The sequence below is a fragment of the Annulohypoxylon truncatum genome, assembly GCF_022578515.1.
Source record: "Annulohypoxylon truncatum strain CBS 140777 unplaced genomic scaffold F4807scaffold_3, whole genome shotgun sequence".
Lineage (NCBI taxonomy): Eukaryota > Fungi > Ascomycota > Sordariomycetes > Xylariales > Hypoxylaceae > Annulohypoxylon > Annulohypoxylon truncatum.
Genome location: NW_025953789.1, coordinates 831,146 through 848,985, shown reverse-complemented (window position 1 = coordinate 848,985; position 17,840 = coordinate 831,146). Strand labels below are relative to the sequence as shown.

The following is a 17,840-nucleotide window of genomic DNA, read 5'->3' as shown; positions in this document are numbered from 1 at the left end:
GATATGCAATTCTACATTTCCTAATTATATGACAATACATCTTCGTAGATTTCATTAGGCTGGAACTGGCTAGGGATGGTTCATATGATATTCCTCCCATGACTATGCTGTCTCGTAAGGTGCTTCCTTTCAAAGCGACAAGCCGGCGCGCCAGTAAGATAAAAACAAACCAACATACCAACTTTTAGTAATAATAGCCATGGCTCTCGGCATTGACCTTTCCGCTAATGTCAACTCACCGTTGCTTTCTCTCCGAGCTTCTTTTCGGCTTCGTCTGCTCTCTGATTCGCTTCCGCTATTTCTTGTTGTAGTTGTTTGATGTATACGATTGCCAACTCCACCGTGCTCGCTTTGCTGTTCGGTGTGTTGGACTGTTTGCCGTCTTTCTTGTCTCCATTCCCGCCTTCTCCGTCACCCTCGCTCAGGTCCTTAGTTACGCTCTTCGGCAGCAACGTCGCGATCTCCTGGAGTGCCGAGTTGATGCGATTCCGACGGCCTTGTTCTGCTATCTTATGTGACGTCCGTTTTGAGGTTAGATTGGTAGATAGTTCACTCGGGTACGAAACCCCGGGCACGGTATTGCCCTCTAATATATTCTGATAATTCGACTTAGATGCTAGTAGTCTTGAAGCAGAATCTTCGGCAGATAAACCAGGGGTTCCTGGGAGCAGTGGTTTGATGTTTGGCGATATTTTTGGTCGAAGAGCTGGTGATACTGAACTGACGCTCGTCCTTTTCTTGGGCCCTCTCGGGGCTATGAGCGGTGTTTTTCTCGGGTTAGGCGTTCCAGATTTAGGGGTGAGTTGAGGACTTTGAGTTGCTGATGCTGTTGCCGAGTGCGTAGGCTTGGGGAGAACCGGAGATGGAAGGGGTTGGAAATTAGATGTCTTTGCCGTCTCGACTTCGGCCGGTGATTTCGTTGGTTGTCGAGTATCGAGCGATGGTAGATTAGGTTTGGAGAAATTAACAGATTCGGGAAGCTCGAAGCTTTCTATATGTTCTGAGCCACTTTGTTCGGGATTATTCAAGTCAGCCGATTTGCTCTTAGGTGAAATCCTGAATAGCGAGGCTGGTGTCGCGGGCGACGGTTTACCGGCCAGAGAGCCCGGCAATGCTAAAGGTGCCGCATTACCGTTGGTCTGGTTCGTATGTGGCTGGATGTACGGAGACTGTCTAGCTGAGCGGGGCGGAGGAAGAGGTGGAGGTGGCATATCGGAAAGAGCTTCTGGAGACACCGAAGCATTCTCTGACTCCTCTGTCGACGCCGCCGAGTCCGATTTTGGTTTTGATGGGTGTTCCGAGCTCTCGGTCAGAGTTTCAGTCAGCTCACTTAGTGCCTGGGCATTCATTACAGGGGTTGAAGCGGTTTTCCTTCTTTGAGGTTTCGTGATTGGCGACTGTCTAACATTTGGTTTTCTTGCCTTAGTGGCATTGTTCTTGCGGACTTTCTTCGACAAATTCGCCGTGCTATTGGTAGCTGGTGAGGGTTCGACTTCTATTTCCATTTCCATGGGTGAATTAGTGGTGTGACCTGAGTTTCTGTGATCAAAGGTCGTCGACTCATTCTGGGCGTGTAGCGCGGGAGATGTCAAGGGACTGAAGTAGGGCCCCGAGTGAGCAAATCCAGGATCTACTGGAAAGTGAGGTTCGAGGGGGGTCACCGCAGGAGAGACCAGCGGCGTAAATGCCATCTACTAGATGGTTAGTGAATTAAGCCTTCCAAGCCTTGAACTGGAGGGATCAACTTACATCCTGCTGCTCCTTGAGATGATATGCATCGAACATGCCGGAGGAATGCGCCTGGTCTTGTTGAGCGTAAAATTGATTCGCGGCCTGTATCTCGAGGCTCTGCGGGGTTGGCGGCACCATGTTTCTCTGCTGAGCGTAGAAAGCTGCTTGTTGTTCGTGAAACTGCCTCTGTTGCTCTGCAAGCTGTCTCCTTTGCTGCTGAAGCCTCTGCTGCTGTAGAAACTGAATTTGCGCATCTATCTCGGAGATAGGATCAGAGGACGTATGATGCGGAGGCATCATTTGCGACGGTATCCCCGAGTGACTCTGAGCAGATGTCATTGGGGACATCTGGTTCTGCTGTCCTATGTCGTTTCTTGCGATGATTGTCGGAACGTTCGAATTACTCATGGGAGTGTCTATGGAATCGCCGTGTTGCTGGTGCATCAACGAAGCACCATTGTTGTTTCCGAAGTCTTGGAAATCGAATTGCAAGCCGTCGCCCAGATTAGACATCCCTCCCATCTCAAGAAATTGTTGGAAGTCATCCTCGCCTGCCGAAGACAGTGTCTGGTCTTGCCCGTTCCAAGCGCCCGGGTCCATCATGGCCATATCTAGAATTGACGGTCGTTAACCCGTTTTCCCAAAAAAGCAATAACTTGTATTTGTCGCCAAGATCTAGATCGAAATCGCAATCGCAAAATTTGTAGTTATTTTCGGTGGAAAGCCAAGATGCCCAAAATGATTATTCTATATTCTACCAATGTCCTTGACTGCCTGATAGTACGTCGCTATGGTAGCTGTCGTTGATACTGCGATCGCGCAGCGTGAAACGTATCGAAGGACCTGATCAAAGCATCTCTGGGAGAGGGAGGAAAATCGTGGGCGGGAAGGGGAGTTGGCGGTTTCTGCCGAAAGCCCACTAGGAAAGACTCGCAAGCGACCTACTACGTGCTATTTACTATAGTAGGTATGTAGTCGCAGACCAGGCAGACCAGGTTAGAAAGAGAAGCTAACGACTAGGCGCGGTCGCAAAATCGTAGGATTATGAATATGAAATTTCATTTAACCCAGCATAACTCTTTGAATAACAGCAAGTCTTTGGCCCCCGACGGCGAACTCTAGAAAAATGCGAGCGAGGACAGGACTGCGAGTATGCGAGAAGATGGTGGGGGGAAGTTCGCATTGGGACGAATTCACTGGACAGCACGATGTACAGGGTTCTAGAGGTGGGGTCTTCGCGTTAAAATGGTTAGTCCAGATGGGGTTATTTTCTCTCTAAGGTTAGCTAGTAGGTTAGCTGGAGCAGCAGGAGCAGGTGACGGTCTCAGCGCCAGACATGCACCTACAAGGTCAGGGCCCAGAACTTTCAGACGTCGCTCCCCGCTCCTCGCTTTGTAAATACAGCATCACACATTCCTACTTAGGTACCTAGTAGGTAGGAACTGCTAGGGCCGAAATGTTACAGTATTCGTAGCACAAAACGCAATGCATCCAACGGCAACGGTTTATATATCTATATATACACCCGTATACACAGTTGTTCTCTTCTTTTCTTTACCATCCTCCATCCTCCACGAGATACATAGAAAACGTCACGGGTTGCACATTAACACGCAAGGATTGTCTCACGGCTCCTTTACGAATTCTGATGGTCTGACTCGGTGGCGTTTAGCTTGACATTGCTTGAAATTCGGGTTGGTGAACTAAGTACCTAGGCAGCTAGGACCTAAATTTTTCTGCTTTAAAGACCCTTAAACTCCACCGTTCGGCCGCTTTTCCTAGGGACCCTTAGGGGGCATGTTCGTAGTACGTAAAAGAAACGAATTTTCCAGCTGGTCCCGTTCTGCTCCGCAGTGTAGAGGTTTGGAATATCGCATAGCTGCAGCGGATATTACTTCGATGGAACGGCATGTATGCATATATATACCTAGGTAGCTACTATAGCTCTTCTGAGCTAGATGGTGGCGGGTGAGTTCCCCGCGAAGCCTTCTCTACACCCTCTGCATTTTTCACATCCGGTGCACATCCAGCTGATGTCTTCCCGTAAGAGGCTCGTAAATACAGAACCACACCCATCCGTGCTAAGTTGGGGGTCGGTGGTGCTTGACTATCCACAAAGGGCAGGAAACCGGGAACCGAGGAGTGGTTCGGTTCTTCGACCGGCTTGCCCAAGCAGCCCAAGCAGATCAGATCCTAGATCGTCCGTTTTTCGCAGGAGATCTACTGCAAACTCCCTTTCGGTACTCGGTAATTGGTAAATACTTCATCCAGTCTGTTTAAGCACATGTGCAGCATCAGACAAGGAGACATGTAAAATTACGATGACGCGAAGCTGGAAAATATAATCATATTTGAAGAATTAGACGGAATGGAATTGGTTGACAGCTACTAAAGTGGTGGTGCCGGCAGTAAGTTATTAGATAGCACGCGAAGAACCGCAACACAGGGCTATTCAACCCACCTCTTAGTAAACTCATAAGTTTTTTGGTTGGCTAACAACCTAGGTACCTACACAGTAAGTTGAACTACCTACACTAAATAGTAAGTGTAAATGTGATGAAGCAGTTATAGTTACTTAACTGCTTGGTTGATTAATGTGTAGATATCTCTTCAAGGGTTGTTGACCATACAATACGTGAGAATCACAATATGTGTACTCTAAATATGTTCACAAGTCTATTATTACCTCTAACCGTTTAAAAGATATAAAACACGTTCGCTTGCTAAGTAATACATATTGCCCTTTAGTTCTTAGTCATCTCCTTTTGAACAGTCTCCATTCTCATAACGGTGTCTGATATCCGCTCAAGGATAGGACCCTCGAGCTTCAGGCTCTCAGCATCGGCGGCGATCTCACCAAGCCGTTTCTTCCAAAACTCCCACCGCTTGATGCTAAATTGAGGGATATCTTCGCCACAAAGCGAGCCCGTCTGGAAAGCATTGTTCGGCTCCTCATCTGAGTTCATATCCTCAAAGATTATTTCCGCGCAGCGGAGTATCCACTCGCACGCCACCCATACCCGGCATTCCTGCCGAGCTCCTTTCGCCGGCGGCGTTTCGAGAGCTTCCCGGAGTTGCCAGATGGGGAGAGTCAGCCAGGGAGCAAATGACGGTCCCGTAAGCCGAGCGGCAAACGAGTTTTGATTTTTCCATCGGACGAAGTCTTCCATCAACTCCTCCATCTGCTCTTTGGAAAACCCTTCTTCGTTAATCTCCGTTGGAATCTCTAATCAGAAGAAATGTTATTATTAGCGAAAATTTCTAGGCTCAAACAAGAGGAGACCTCTGTTTCATACCGTTCCATTCTTCTCTCATGCATAGCGCAAGTTCGGGCAGATTTTTCCATAATGCATATTTATATTGCTTTTACGTTCTCATTAGACTGGATGTCATGTATGAGATGGTAGGTTGACAAAGTGACTCACATCAGATATGGGACCTTCTTGTTGGCGAAGATTGTCTACTGCTTGGACCAGACTGTCTTGCCATGGATGATCTGGCGGAATATAGCGGGACAATTGAATGATCACCGTCCACATGGAACAGGTGTCGGCGGGGCTACCATCTAGCATTGGTGTCCTACACATAAATGTGATGTCACCAGCAAGCTTGGCGCCAATCGATTTTGGATCGGCTGGATACTGGAGAGTAGCCTTGAGCATATTGTAAATGGGTCGGTCAAAATCTTGTAACAACTCATGGTCTTCGAATTTCTTTAAATCGACTTCCATTTTGATATCTGGCCTGCTGCGGGGGAGATGAGAGAGACCGATTGGAATGAAGGGCCTGTGTTTTAAGATATGATAGTAGAGAGTGAAGTCTTGAGGGATCAAAGGTTGGCGACTGATAGTGTTCAGGTAGATATTGGTCTGTTGTGAGTGTAAAGATGTGCAAACCGGGCGGATGCGGGGTACTGATAAGTGAATCATGCGAATTGAGCAAATCATAAGGGAGACATTGCTACCTATATAAATTGCCTACAAAACCAACACTTCATGGATGCCTCTGAGGCGAAGTAGAGATTTGCTTACGCTTGGGTACAGCCAGGCACAGGGTAGAAAGCGCTTCTTAGCCGCCGAAGGTGGATGCGGTCCCCTTTGCGGCCGCTTACACTTGTGTAAGCGCCGGTTCCTTGTCTTCACAGCCGCCTGGGTCATATACCTACCTAGGTATACAACCAACAGAATCTCATATGCAAACACGGATAGCCAATCAAATAAACCCTTGCATAATTTGATATGAAGAATTCTACGGCAAGGCTGAATATTGAAAGTTACCTATGCTAGAAGAACCTTCCTCTGGGTCACACCGCGAGGCCTGTGAACACACCCAACATCCTTTTGTTGGCGTTTCCACCATGGTTTCAGTTGGACATAATGCATCCATTTGGATCTATCATTAGCCTGGATACCAGGGAGTTTGACCCCTCAGAGTGATCCATACCCTCACCAGAACCATAACATACTATGATGGCAAAGAATATAAGCTGGGCACAGCCGCTCAGATTAACTAGGCGTATTGAATCATTAGTCAATCCTATCGATCTCCTGTGAATTTCAATTTTCTTACCTTGGTTCAATTGCATTACCCACCTCCCTCTAGAGAAGTCCGCAGAACCGTTACAAAATGGCTACAGCATCCAATTCCAGGAGCTCCAACTCAGCTCCACCAGGTCATACTCCCGCCAGACGTACGCCCACAAATTCCTCTTACGTATGTACTTGTACATTCTTTATACGAACCGTTCTCTAACACAGAGCCAGTACGACTTTAATGGAGTTCCCTACCACGAGAAGAACCCAAATTCTGCCACATGGATGTACGCAAGGGACGCCAGAGCGCAACAGGCAGGTTTGCCCCCAGGAAGGCAGCCGGGCCGGAAATACCCATCTCCCTTCGGAAATGGAGAGAAACTCGCGCTTACGACCCCCGGATCGGCTCTGAGTCCTGATGGTCCCACTCAATGGCTTCACCATCCACTTATACCGGGAACGACAACTACCTGTACTGGTAAAGGTAGAAAACACCTAGGTGGTGTTCGAAGTGTGTATACGGCTAATGATCCTAATACATTCGATGTTATGTATCACAATAGGAATGCTGGACTTTCGGCCAATGGTAATGGTAACTTTGAAATGTCGAAATACCACCCAGCCGCCGAGGGACAAGGCCGCCCGTAGTGGTGTTGATGAACTAAGACAGGCCGTCGCTTGGTTGTAACTATTGTATTGTTTACAGGATTGGGAAGAGAAGAAGTGTTTGGGTTTCTTTTTGGAATGATCGGTATTTTTTCTAGCGTTTCAGGCAGGCCTTTGTCCGGGGAATGATCTTATAAATATAATAATTTGTATTATCGTACGGTCCGCCATTGTGAAATGACTGAATAGATTAAATAGATCATAGAGTCACAAGTCAAACGGGCTTTGCATAAACAAGACCTAAATATTTTTGATTCATTCAACGAGTGGGCGATCCGTTCTATGAGAGGGCTGACGGTAGTTAGTTTATTATCTAGAAGTTGTATGGTGAAGATACGAAAGTTTACGAGTGAATCTCACAGCTAGATCTTATACCCCGTATCATGTACGCCACTTTTTGTCCTACCTTAAGTACCTAGGTATTCAACATGTGGCTTACAAGGATTAATCGATGAGTGGGGGCACGGATAATCGCATTATGTGACTAGTCCGGTACCTGCAACTACTCGGCCCCTCGGGTAGCATCTGCTTGCCGTCTTGGGAATTTGCCTTATACATATCGTCAGCCTCAACACCGTCACCTTTCCTCCCTTACCGGAATGGACCCAATATCTAATAAAGCCGAGCAGCTCCGGGACAAGATCGCGCAGGCTGAAAGAGAACTACAGGATCTGCGAAGGCAACTGGCTGAGCTCGAGTCGTCAACTCGTGATGCGAATACAGAGCAGGGGTTCGACTCAGTAGCGGACCCTAACCAATCTGCTGGAACGCCACTCGATTGGAAATGGCCTCTGAAAGAGGAGGAGTATTCCCGTTATGGTCGTCAGCTTATTCTGCCTACGGTCGGTATTAAAGGCCAACTAAATCTCAAGTCCAGTGCCGTATTAATAGTCGGCGCTGGAGGCCTAGGATGTCCAGCTGCTGCATACTTAGCTGGCGCGGGAGTCGGCACGCTTGGAGTCGTCGATGGAGACACCGTCGAAATCTCAAACCTGCATCGCCAGATCGCACATAGCACTTCGAGGGTTGGTATGACGAAGGTGGACAGCTTAGTCGAGTACTGCCATGGGCTCAATCCGGAAGTGACGTACATCCCCCATCGGGAACATCTCACACCCCAGAATGCTGAGAGCATCGTTTCCAAGTACGACTTGGTTCTCGACTGCACAGATCACCCGACATCCAGGTACCTAATATCTGACATCTGTGTCTTGCTGCGGAAGACGCTTGTCTCTGCGTCTGCTCTACGGACAGACGGACAGCTGATCGTCTTAAATAACCCACCAGCAGCTCAAGGGGCCACAGATGGCGGCCCATGCTACCGCTGTGTCTTTCCTAAGCCACCTCCCGCCGACAGTGTAGTTAGCTGCGGCGAAGGTGGTATTCTAGGGCCAATCGTAGGTGTGATGGGTGTATTACAAGCTCTCGAAGCTATCAAACTGATTGCTGCCGGAATTGGGAAAGAAGCAAGTTCGATATCGAAAGAGCCGGCCAACCCAAGTCTACTTCTGTTCTCGGCTACTTCTGCTACGCCATTCCGATCTATTAGGATGAGGAGCCGAAGACCCAACTGTTTTGCTTGTTCTTCTGACTCGGCCTTGACTCTGAAAGAACTTAAATCTGGGTCGTTAGATTACGTCCAGTTCTGTGGGGTGACTTCGCCAGTCAATGTATTGAAGCCCGAAGAAAGAATCACTGTTACAGAGTACAACGATATTTTAGCAAAACAGCCTGATAAGAAACATTTGCTACTGGATGTCCGAGAACGGGAACATTTTAATATTGGCAGCATACCAGGCGCGATAAATGTGCCATTCTCATCGTTGCAATCACGTAATAAGTCGACAACCAACAACGATAGTTCAAGGCCAGAATATATCCCAGAATCACTCCCAGCCGATGCGCCCATATATGTCGTCTGTCGGGTAGGAAACGACTCACAGTTAGTAACCCAGAGATTAAAGGAGATGGGCTTAGATAGGGATGGAGCACGCTTCGTGGGCGACATCAAAGGAGGCATGCTTGCCTGGAAACACGAAGTCGACAAGACAATGCCTTTCACATAATCTGGTATGCCCCACGATGAATATAACAATTCAAGACCAAATACGGAAGAGAGATTCCATTCCAAATCATACCCGTTCCTGCTGTTGATACATAGGAGGGAGAGTACCGGCACCGAACGCCAGCCCATTCATTTCCGTAGCTTTGCTTTTCACGGTGAGATGTACCTTCTCGGTAACAAGCCAATAAACCCGTAAGAGTGCGAAGGCACGTGAGTTATACGTTTCCTTCCTTACATTCTCGTTCATCCTCCCTAGCCTATCTCCAGAGACCCTCGCGAATCTTGCCCCTCAGACGAAGCTCGTGCGCTTCTTGTTGAAAGCTCTTTGGTCCTTGAGCCACTGTCTGTAACCCGCCACACTGGAAATCTTCTCACCGTAGAAATCGGGAACTATAAAAGCACGCAACACGATCTTATTAGCAAATCCCAATTCTTTCCAACATGACCTAGATAGAATCCCGGGGAATCTGAAGAAATGACAAATGGAACTCACCAGCATTCCCGCTGAGGGAGCTGTTGCTAGGATCGACCCTGTTCTTCTTGATGCGCGCGAAGAACTCGGACTCCTTGACGGCCATGGGCTTCTTGACGCCGCGCTTGAAGGCGTAGAAGAGCGCGGAGCCCAGGCTCGGGCCGGCGAGCCAGCCGAGGCCCGCGAAGCTCAGCGTCATGATCCCCAGCGCGAAGAACGGGTCCATCGGCACCTTGGTCAGCAGCCAGTCCATGTCCATGTTCACGAGCAGCAGCGCGCCCGCCGACCCGCCGACCGCCATCGTGAAGATCCCGCTGACGAGCTGGAACCGTCGCCGCGTCTTGCGCAGCCGGAAGAACGTGTTCCAGTCGAGAGCCGCCGTTGGCGGTTCTGGGGTCGGGGCCGACGATGACGAGGTAGTAGAGGCCGTGGTCGAGGCGTGGCGCCGGGCTGCGGCGAATTGGCACTGCATGCGCGCAGCTGCTGTTGTCGGCCTTCGGGTAATCGATTGCGTCTTGATGGGGGCGGAGGAGAATTGCTTCGTGGTGCGGGCGGCGCATTGTCGCTGCGTCATCGACGAGGCCAGCGAAGAGTAGGGGCAGGTTGCCCCTCTCGCGAATGCGACCTGCAGATTGAGGCAACGGGCGCCGACGCGCGTCGCTGTCGTTGCTGGAGTCAACATCTCATCGGTTGGTCGTCCGCCAATTTCTTTTTACGACGGTTGGATGAAATGAGGGAGCGTTTTTTTTTAGGAGTGGAGATTTAATTTTTTTGGTTGTCGCTTGAAGATCTGTCGGAAGCTAAATATCGAAGCTTGACGTCGGCTAAGTCGAAGAGGATTCTCAAAGCTCGAGCCACTGTGGGGCTTTTTAGCCGTTAAAGCTTGGGCCACTTCGATAGACTCCGATTAATGCACTTTCGTATTTTGGATAAATGAATATAGGCGCATATGGGCCAAAGGTGGTTGTATTTTCTAAGTGTTGCACCTAGAGTGTGTACACTGCTAAGTTTACATATGGTGGGCAGAACTAGGTACCACCCCTTGATGACTCATCCACTAGCCCATGGATTCTAGCTTCCCATAGCATATTAGTCATTGCTTCTCAACCGATCTTCCTCAAATATTTTATCGTGATACTTCCCACACGAGTTTGAACGATTTTTTTTTGGTTGGTTTCCTCAGGCTTCTGTTTTATGAAATGAAAGAATATTCTAACCTTGAATTTGACAAGTACTCGCTAAGTTATCATTCGTCTAAGACACCACTGACCAGATACTACCTTTTCTAGATGCAACTTTTGCCTTAGCTCCTATGAACCACCATTCAGTTCCCTTCCTCTGCCTGGTGAGAATATCTACGAAAGCACTTAGCTATGAGGTAGAATAGTCGAAGATGGAGGGATTCAATATGTTTCAAGACGAACTTCGATGGTGCTACACCACCTGAAAGTTGACTAGAATCATCCAAAGATCGGATCATAAATCTAGAAGCTGAGCGGAGACAAACGCACAATTGTTTTAAAATGACCAAGTGAAAGTTTCCTTGTTCTGGGCACGGTTCCTATTTTCTTTTTAGGTACCTAGGCATTAAGGATACCCTTTTTCTTCAAGCAGTGTCTAAAGATCGAGAACTTCGCCTACTTTTCAACAGGGACACACGATATCAAGTCGAGCCAAATATCGCCAAAGTCGTTCATGCATATCAATTAAACCCGAACCAGAATATCGTAACTCTCTTGTGAGAAATATCTGCGAATTGATTTCTTCTCTCGGAATACCTGAGCACTTACATAGAAGGAGGTACAAGATTGAAACGGGAATTTCCGTCAATATCTCAACCATGCTCTTGGAAATATTGCTAAGCCTCTTTCGTCTATCCTTCATAATCTTCGAGATTATGTTGGCAATAGGTGCGGCTATACATGCCATAATAATCTCGAGTCATAATGCCTTGAACGACAAGCCGTTGGGTCCCACGGACTTATATTTTCATAAACTTCCACTCCCGAGGAAGCGTATACTCTGGCCCTTGCATATCGGGATACTCTGGTTCGCAATTTGGTTGATGGGGTCAATTTACATACCTGTACACATACTTCAATGGCTTTTCGAAGATATTGACGAGACGAAGGACAACGCCAGAACCACGCAACATAGAAATCGAGCTTCGGTGGCAATATATCAAGGATACGAATATATATATTGTCAGAAACAAACACCTTCCTGCTAGGAATCCCCTAGGCGACACTATACCTTCAGCACAAGAACCGAGGGTGAAATATCTTGGCGATGTGTATGAAAAGGGGTAAAAAAGGGGGGGATAAAGTTGGGAAAGTGGCTAAAGGGCGCGAATCAGGTATGGAGGTATTTCACTATGGCCATCAACAAACTTTCTCCATATAATAAATGTATCTAGCATTCGAGCTTTCTCGTTCGGCCAGAGGTAGCCTCCATTGTCGAGGGAAAATATAGTTACGTTTGCTTTCACTTAACGTTAGACTTGTATATCGGCACAATCGGGCGTTTATTGGCAATTTCATTACTAGGATGGCCATCTTTTGAGATTCAATCCAAGGTGATAGGAATCAATGTTTACCTTTATTCACTAAAGTATTTCGTGGCAATATACCTCAAAGTTAGAATAACGTATGTAGTTTATAAGGTGGTGCCACAATGTTTATACACAAACTCAATACCATGGAGAGATTATAAATAGGGGCCGTATCTTTCTCCAGGAGAGTAAATAAATTCCATTAATCGTCTTTCACCAGATCTTGAACTGTTATATAATACTACAACAACCAGACATTGAACCGAAAGTTACAACACAACAACGACGCTATCGCTCCAATTGACACGCGCTGCCACCATGAAATCCATATCAACGTTACCAACCTGGTGCAATATACTAATTGGCATCTATTTGCTCGCCACGCTGATAAAATCATACTTTTTGACCAAAATCATCCTGCGCAGCAGATTTTTGAAAGAAACTTCGATCCCTGGATACAAGGTAGTCATGGCGGTCATATGGCTAGCGGCTTCCTTGGCGTTGCTTGTCTCGAGCCCCTTTTACATCCTGTTCGAAATCACGAAGAAAATATTGAAGGCGAAACGGACCCGTTGCCAACATGGCTATGAAGAGCCGGACATAGAAAGCGGCCCGCAGGTAGAAGAGACTACCTATGAGAGGTGGAAAGGAATGAATCTCGGGGCAATGAGAAAGAGGATCTTCACTCGTGATGTATCATATGAGAGCCATCCTTATCGATTTAACGAGCACGTTGTGGCTGAATGGTAACGATACTCGTCGCCTATAGTCCCAACCTCGGAATATTTTCTGAAAGCTGAAGATGTTTTGACGCCAACTTTGAGCTACTATTGGGTTTAAGAAGATGGAATTTGTGTTGGAAAGATGCTAGAAAACGAGGGACCGCGGCTCGAAGATCATTCGAAGTAAGTGTACTATTGTTGACTATGACCATCTACACTAAGCTAACACGTATATAGATTTCCCCTTCACGGCGCCTGAGTGGGAAATATGCGCGCATTAATGGGGATGAGGCGTCGTTCGCATCATATCGACTAATTGGCATATCCAAAGTACAGCTCGAGGAGGTCGTTGATGCATGCACGTGGGAATCGGTCAACAAGAGGATGGGACACGGATTCACATGTCTTGCAGACATAGTCCAGGCGCATGTTACAATGGTGGAGAACGGCGCCAACCTATGGAACGAGTCAGATCCTGATCTAGAGTGGTCTCTTCTCGCCTTCATCGGTGTTGTGAAGAAAGGCTGGAAGTCAGTTGGTGGCCTCCTATTTGTTCCTGCCGACACCTAAAGAAAAGGGGGAGCCCTATTATGGATAATTCTTTTTCACGACACATGTTGCACGGACTCTCCTTGCTGGCTTCTCATTTGGAGATGAATGGCTTTCTGATATTCAAGGGTTATTTGCTGTGGAAAATGTAAGGTATCTAGTCACGATGAACTCAAGTCTGTAGGCTCCTATACAGCGTTAGTGTCGTTCAATTGTATCGGAAATTCAGAATATGCGCGGCGCTTATAAGTTGTCTAATACTTGCTACGTATGTAATCATAGTTAGATCTTGGATACTTGTATGCTTGATAGGTTGACGGTGTCATGAAATCGGGTTAGAATATGAGCTCAAAATAAGCAAACTTATTACGAAAAGGGTTTCTGTGGAATTCTGGATGATGTGATAATAATAGTGGCATGATACGTAAAGAAAACAATTGAATGGGTTCTGTCCTTTTAACGATCTAGTGTTGTGGGTCGATATACACAGCCTACGAATAACTTCTAATTCAGTATCTGGGGTGCCAATTTCGGCCGAGGCCCATATATACCCGGAGCTTCAAACGTCTTTGAGCAATGAGCACCGGCATGACATATTATACGGAAGATGCGTCTATGCTATAACTAGTTAAGTCAAGTGAAACTACGGGCCCCAAGCCAGGGTACCATGCGAGAGCTGAATAGCTGAAGATCATCCCTGGCCAGGGTCGTATGGATGGATTCAACATTGTCGACCCGATTTGGAAAGGATTACGAAACACTTTCATGACAGACACTTTTATATCCGCGAACCGTCTCGATCGTGGTCGCGTATCATGTTTCCTACAAGTTCTTAACTCTCACAACTCTTGAGGGAAAATGGCACAGAAATTACAGTACAGCCCGCTTCTCAACGACGATATTCGAGTCATCCAACTGCTCACGCAGGTCGATGATCCGGTCCACGCGACAGGACCTGTACACTGCAAGCTCGTACATGTTTCACTCGATGACTCGCATCGGGTTGACAGCAGCAAGACTGCGCTCAAGGGCTCTGATGGCGTCTGGCCCGTGACGGTAGCCAATGCCGTTGACAACGAGTCCGGCACGTCGCAGCCGGTGAACTACGGCGCGCTTTTTGAAGCAGGGTTAGCGGAACGCATGATCCCGTTCGCTCGCCTTCCAGAAACACCATACTTCGAGAGACCCAACTTTCTCAAGGCAAAAGCCAAATCTCAGCACAGGGCACCAGCGTGGGACCCGAGCAAGGATCCGGAGGCGGACCTGCCTTGGCGGTACACCTGGGGTGATTTTGTCGCTTTATCCTATGTCTGGGGAGACCAATCTATTAGGAAGGACATATATGTCAATGGCGTGCCTATGTCCGTGACAGCCAGTCTGGAGTCGGCTTTAAGAGAGTTGCGAAACCATATGCGGATACAGCAGGGCTTCTACGTGTGGGTCGACGCGCTATGTATCAACCAAGAAGATATGGATGAACGCGGGGTTCAGGTCGGGCGGATGAAGGAAATCTACCATACGGCATGGCATGTTGTTATATGGCTCGGTCCTGAGGCTCATCGTAGCGATTTAGCGATGCTGGCACTCCGATACATGAGTGTTGAGTCGGAACGAGGCGATGTACTGTCCAAACTTTACAAAAGGGTCGAATTCTACATCGTCCGATTGCCCTATATGCAATGGAAGCACGAACACAGGTCCCTGCTAATACGCAAAGGCGTGCTCAACGCTATCCATCACTTACTTTCCAGGCCATACTGGCGTAGGCTCTGGATTATCCAAGAAGTTGTCCTGGGATCCACAAACTCGCCCGTACTTTGTGGCGGCAGTTCTATCCTGATTAGGGATATTTTCAAGTCTCTACAGGTTATGAAAGGAGATGGCGACGCACTTGGCCAATACATCATTATGTCTGCCAGGGGCAACAGTACGCTTGGACGGAAATGGAATATCACGGAAGACACCTACGAGATCTCAGAGAAGCTATGGGAAAGACCGGTCGCGATGGCGATTCTGCAAGCCTTGGACACGAACCTGGCGACAACGAATAGAGGCGTATACGACGCCCTACTCCTGAGTCGCGAAGCCAAGGCCACCGACGAAAGGGACCGCGTCTACGGCATCCTCGGCCTGCCCCATCTCGCGCGACTCGTCAAAATTAACCCCGACTATAATCTCACCGCAGCCCAAACCTTCACCATGTTCTCAGCGCGCCTCCTCTCAAGCGGCAACCTAAACGGCCTACGACTCGTGAACAGCCCCGTACCGCCCATCGGAACGCAATACCTAAAATCGACGCACTTCTCGCGCCCGCGCAAGCCCAGATTAGTCCACGGCCACCGCACCATCCACCGCGGCTGCGAGCACGGCCTGCCCTCCTGGGTAATCTGCTGGTCGTGCCCGCGCAACCCGGCGCAACCCTTCGACAACCGGTCCAGCGCGCTCTCGCCCCTCACATCCCCATCCCTCCCTTCATCCGCGCCGCCCCGGATAACAGACGACCGGCTCCTTACGGCCCAAGGCGTAATATTCGAAGAAATCACAAGCCTAAGCGCCTGCCACGCAACCGAATCCTCGAAAACGTACCCCCTTTCCTCGTCCTCCCCTCCGCCCAGCCCCTACGGCACACGAACCCAGACGCGCGAAGCGCTCGCACGTCTCTTCACCGGCAACGATCCAGCAGGCTCTGACCCTAGCCTGCTCCTCCTCCCGCGGCTCTGGCAGACGGGCATCATGGGCGTGGACACGACGAACGTATTCGGGGTGAAAGACTTCTACTACCGCAACCGGTCGCTGCGGCTATGGGACGCATGGACCATCGACACGCTGATCCGCGAGCCGAAGGGGGCTTTAGACAAGCGCGTCCGCGCCGGCGCGAGCACCGCGCCTAAGCTCGCGCGGCTCACGCCCGGACACCACGACGTGATGGCCGCCGCCATGCGGATGCTGGCCTGGCGGCGCCTCGTGACTACGCGGAGCGGGTACATGGGCCTTGTGCCTGCCGCGACGCGGGCCGGCGACGTGATCGCCGTGCTGGTCGGGTGCGATGCGCCGCTCGTGCTGAGGCCGGAGTCCGAGGGGCGGTATTCGGTCGTCGGCGAGGCGTACGTGCAGTGGGTTACGGGAGGGGAGGTGCATCAGCGGCTGGAGAAGGGGATTTGTAGTATGGAGGATATATGTATTTGTTAAGAGAAGGTGGGTTGGTGGAGGTATAGTTATGTGGGTGGCCCCCTTTTAAAAGGGGGAATAGGGGGCTTGATCACGTGACCCCCCTTTGCATTACTACAGCGAGCATTCCATTCATATATACGTGTACACTTAGGAGGTTCCGCATAAGTTCTTTTATATAGGCATTTAAATCAAGCTCTACTTTATTCCCATGGATGCACTTGAGTTTACAGAGGTATAGTTACCGGGTGATTTAGGGAATTAATTTATATGTATCTTCACGGCTTTTGTAGAAGTCTCTTAATAAGAAGCTGTTGCCGGCTATCATGACTCCAAAAGGGGTTTATACCAACGCGACGTACTTGTAAGGACTTATAAGTGAATTCTATCTCTATGAGCTGAGCTTCTACTAATATTCGAGATATGGCCAAGTGATTCAGGGTTGTCGTGATAGTTCACAGCTCGAGTAACGTTTAGCTAATAGCTATTGAGACTTACGGGATAAATCATGCCTCACCAGAAGTTTTGATGTGCTTGCGCGTTACGACTCGAACAATCCCTTTGATTGTGCACTGATTCTTTAGATATTTGCTATTGTTCTTTCTCTCAATCTAACAATATATAACAAAGTCCCTTTCAGCGTTTCATGTTTGCTTGGATCTACAGGTGCTTCTCAACAATCGCGCAATACCTACAAAAACTCTCCAAGAGATCAAGATCACATCAGCAAGAACTCGCAACTCAACCATCAACAATCAACTTAGACTAGATCTTCCTCAATCACAATTCGACCGCAAACATGCCTCGTAGCCGGGAAGCGCAGGTCAATGCTCGCCTAGAGTCTACGTCAAAGAATCTTGAGGCTCTACTGGAGCGAAAGAATATCTTGGAGCACCCGCCCAATTATGAAGAGTTGAGATACACGGACGTAGAGGAACAACTTCGAAAAATTAGAGAAGAGATCTCTAAGCTGGTTAAGAAGAAGCGTGCGCTACGGACCGAATTAGCAGAGCTCCGGAAGAATAAATGAGAAAAGAGATCCTAGGGGGAAATGATTGCTGATAGGCAGGATGGGGAAGGCGATCGACCGGACTGAGCGATCAAGAAGACTGATGTTTGACTAAGAGAACTCACCATATAAACCATTTGGGAAATGCATTTTACAAAATAAAAAGGGTGTATCACCAACAATATTGTCGCTATGTTCTATGTGATATTAGCAACCATGTCTAGCTGAAAAGGCCTCATGCATTTGGCTTAGGCATCCGACCAAAACTTCAAAGTTGAAGTTATGTTACTCGTAAGACAAGGAGAACACTGTTGAGTAGAACCGAAGCATTTATGAAGTATTTAGCCCAAACAGCCCCTCGGTTAAGGGATTCTC

The 17,840-nt window shown here is 48.4% G+C and overlaps 8 protein-coding genes across 8 annotated transcripts; 5 read left to right on the top strand and 3 right to left on the bottom strand.

Annotated features, from left to right (window-relative positions):
* Positions 1–96: 96 nt before the first annotated feature.
* Positions 97–2,869, bottom strand: F4807DRAFT_202375 (helix-loop-helix DNA-binding domain-containing protein). Its single transcript, XM_047993821.1, has 2 exons — positions 1,750–2,869; positions 97–1,691 (listed from the first exon to the last, which is right to left on the bottom strand). The coding sequence occupies exons 1-2, from the start codon at positions 2,338–2,340 to the stop codon at positions 231–233; spliced, it is 2,052 nt and encodes a 683-aa protein (XP_047858364.1). The 5' UTR covers positions 2,341–2,869; the 3' UTR covers positions 97–230.
* A 1,525-nt stretch (positions 2,870–4,394) lies between these two features.
* On the bottom strand, positions 4,395–5,759 carry F4807DRAFT_409338 (uncharacterized protein). The gene is made up of 3 exons (XM_047996527.1): positions 5,157–5,759; positions 5,028–5,094; positions 4,395–4,957 (listed from the first exon to the last, which is right to left on the bottom strand). The coding sequence occupies exons 1-3, from the start codon at positions 5,676–5,678 to the stop codon at positions 4,476–4,478; spliced, it is 1,071 nt and encodes a 356-aa protein (XP_047858363.1). The 5' UTR covers positions 5,679–5,759; the 3' UTR covers positions 4,395–4,475.
* On the top strand, positions 5,760–7,237 carry F4807DRAFT_409337 (uncharacterized protein). The gene is made up of 2 exons (XM_047996526.1): positions 5,760–6,444; positions 6,495–7,237. The coding sequence occupies exons 1-2, from the start codon at positions 6,358–6,360 to the stop codon at positions 6,909–6,911; spliced, it is 504 nt and encodes a 167-aa protein (XP_047858362.1). The 5' UTR covers positions 5,760–6,357; the 3' UTR covers positions 6,912–7,237.
* A 240-nt stretch (positions 7,238–7,477) lies between these two features.
* Positions 7,478–9,023, top strand: F4807DRAFT_409335 (adenylyltransferase). The gene has a single exon (XM_047996525.1). The coding sequence runs from the start codon at positions 7,529–7,531 to the stop codon at positions 8,993–8,995; it is 1,467 nt and encodes a 488-aa protein (XP_047858361.1). The 5' UTR covers positions 7,478–7,528; the 3' UTR covers positions 8,996–9,023.
* F4807DRAFT_409333 (Pam17-domain-containing protein) lies at positions 9,024–10,420 on the bottom strand. The gene is made up of 2 exons (XM_047996524.1): positions 9,488–10,420; positions 9,024–9,384 (listed from the first exon to the last, which is right to left on the bottom strand). The coding sequence occupies exons 1-2, from the start codon at positions 10,146–10,148 to the stop codon at positions 9,284–9,286; spliced, it is 762 nt and encodes a 253-aa protein (XP_047858360.1). The 5' UTR covers positions 10,149–10,420; the 3' UTR covers positions 9,024–9,283.
* A 706-nt stretch (positions 10,421–11,126) lies between these two features.
* On the top strand, positions 11,127–11,772 carry F4807DRAFT_202252 (uncharacterized protein). The gene has a single exon (XM_047993819.1). The coding sequence runs from the start codon at positions 11,307–11,309 to the stop codon at positions 11,694–11,696; it is 390 nt and encodes a 129-aa protein (XP_047858359.1). The 5' UTR covers positions 11,127–11,306; the 3' UTR covers positions 11,697–11,772.
* A 713-nt stretch (positions 11,773–12,485) lies between these two features.
* Positions 12,486–13,674, top strand: F4807DRAFT_469625 (uncharacterized protein; the record flags this gene model as incomplete). Its single annotated transcript, XM_048002730.1, has 2 exons — positions 12,486–12,635; positions 12,977–13,674. 2 exons carry the CDS (start codon positions 12,486–12,488, stop codon positions 13,307–13,309), a joined length of 483 nt encoding a protein of 160 aa, XP_047858358.1. The 3' UTR covers positions 13,310–13,674.
* Positions 13,675–14,146: 472 nt separating this feature from the next.
* F4807DRAFT_456385 (HET-domain-containing protein) lies at positions 14,147–17,486 on the top strand (the record flags this gene model as incomplete). The annotated part of the gene is made up of 2 exons (XM_048000872.1): positions 14,147–16,392; positions 17,267–17,486. The coding sequence occupies 2 exons, from the start codon at positions 14,147–14,149 to the stop codon at positions 17,484–17,486; spliced, it is 2,466 nt and encodes an 821-aa protein (XP_047858357.1).
* Between the last annotated feature and the right edge of the window lie 354 nt (positions 17,487–17,840).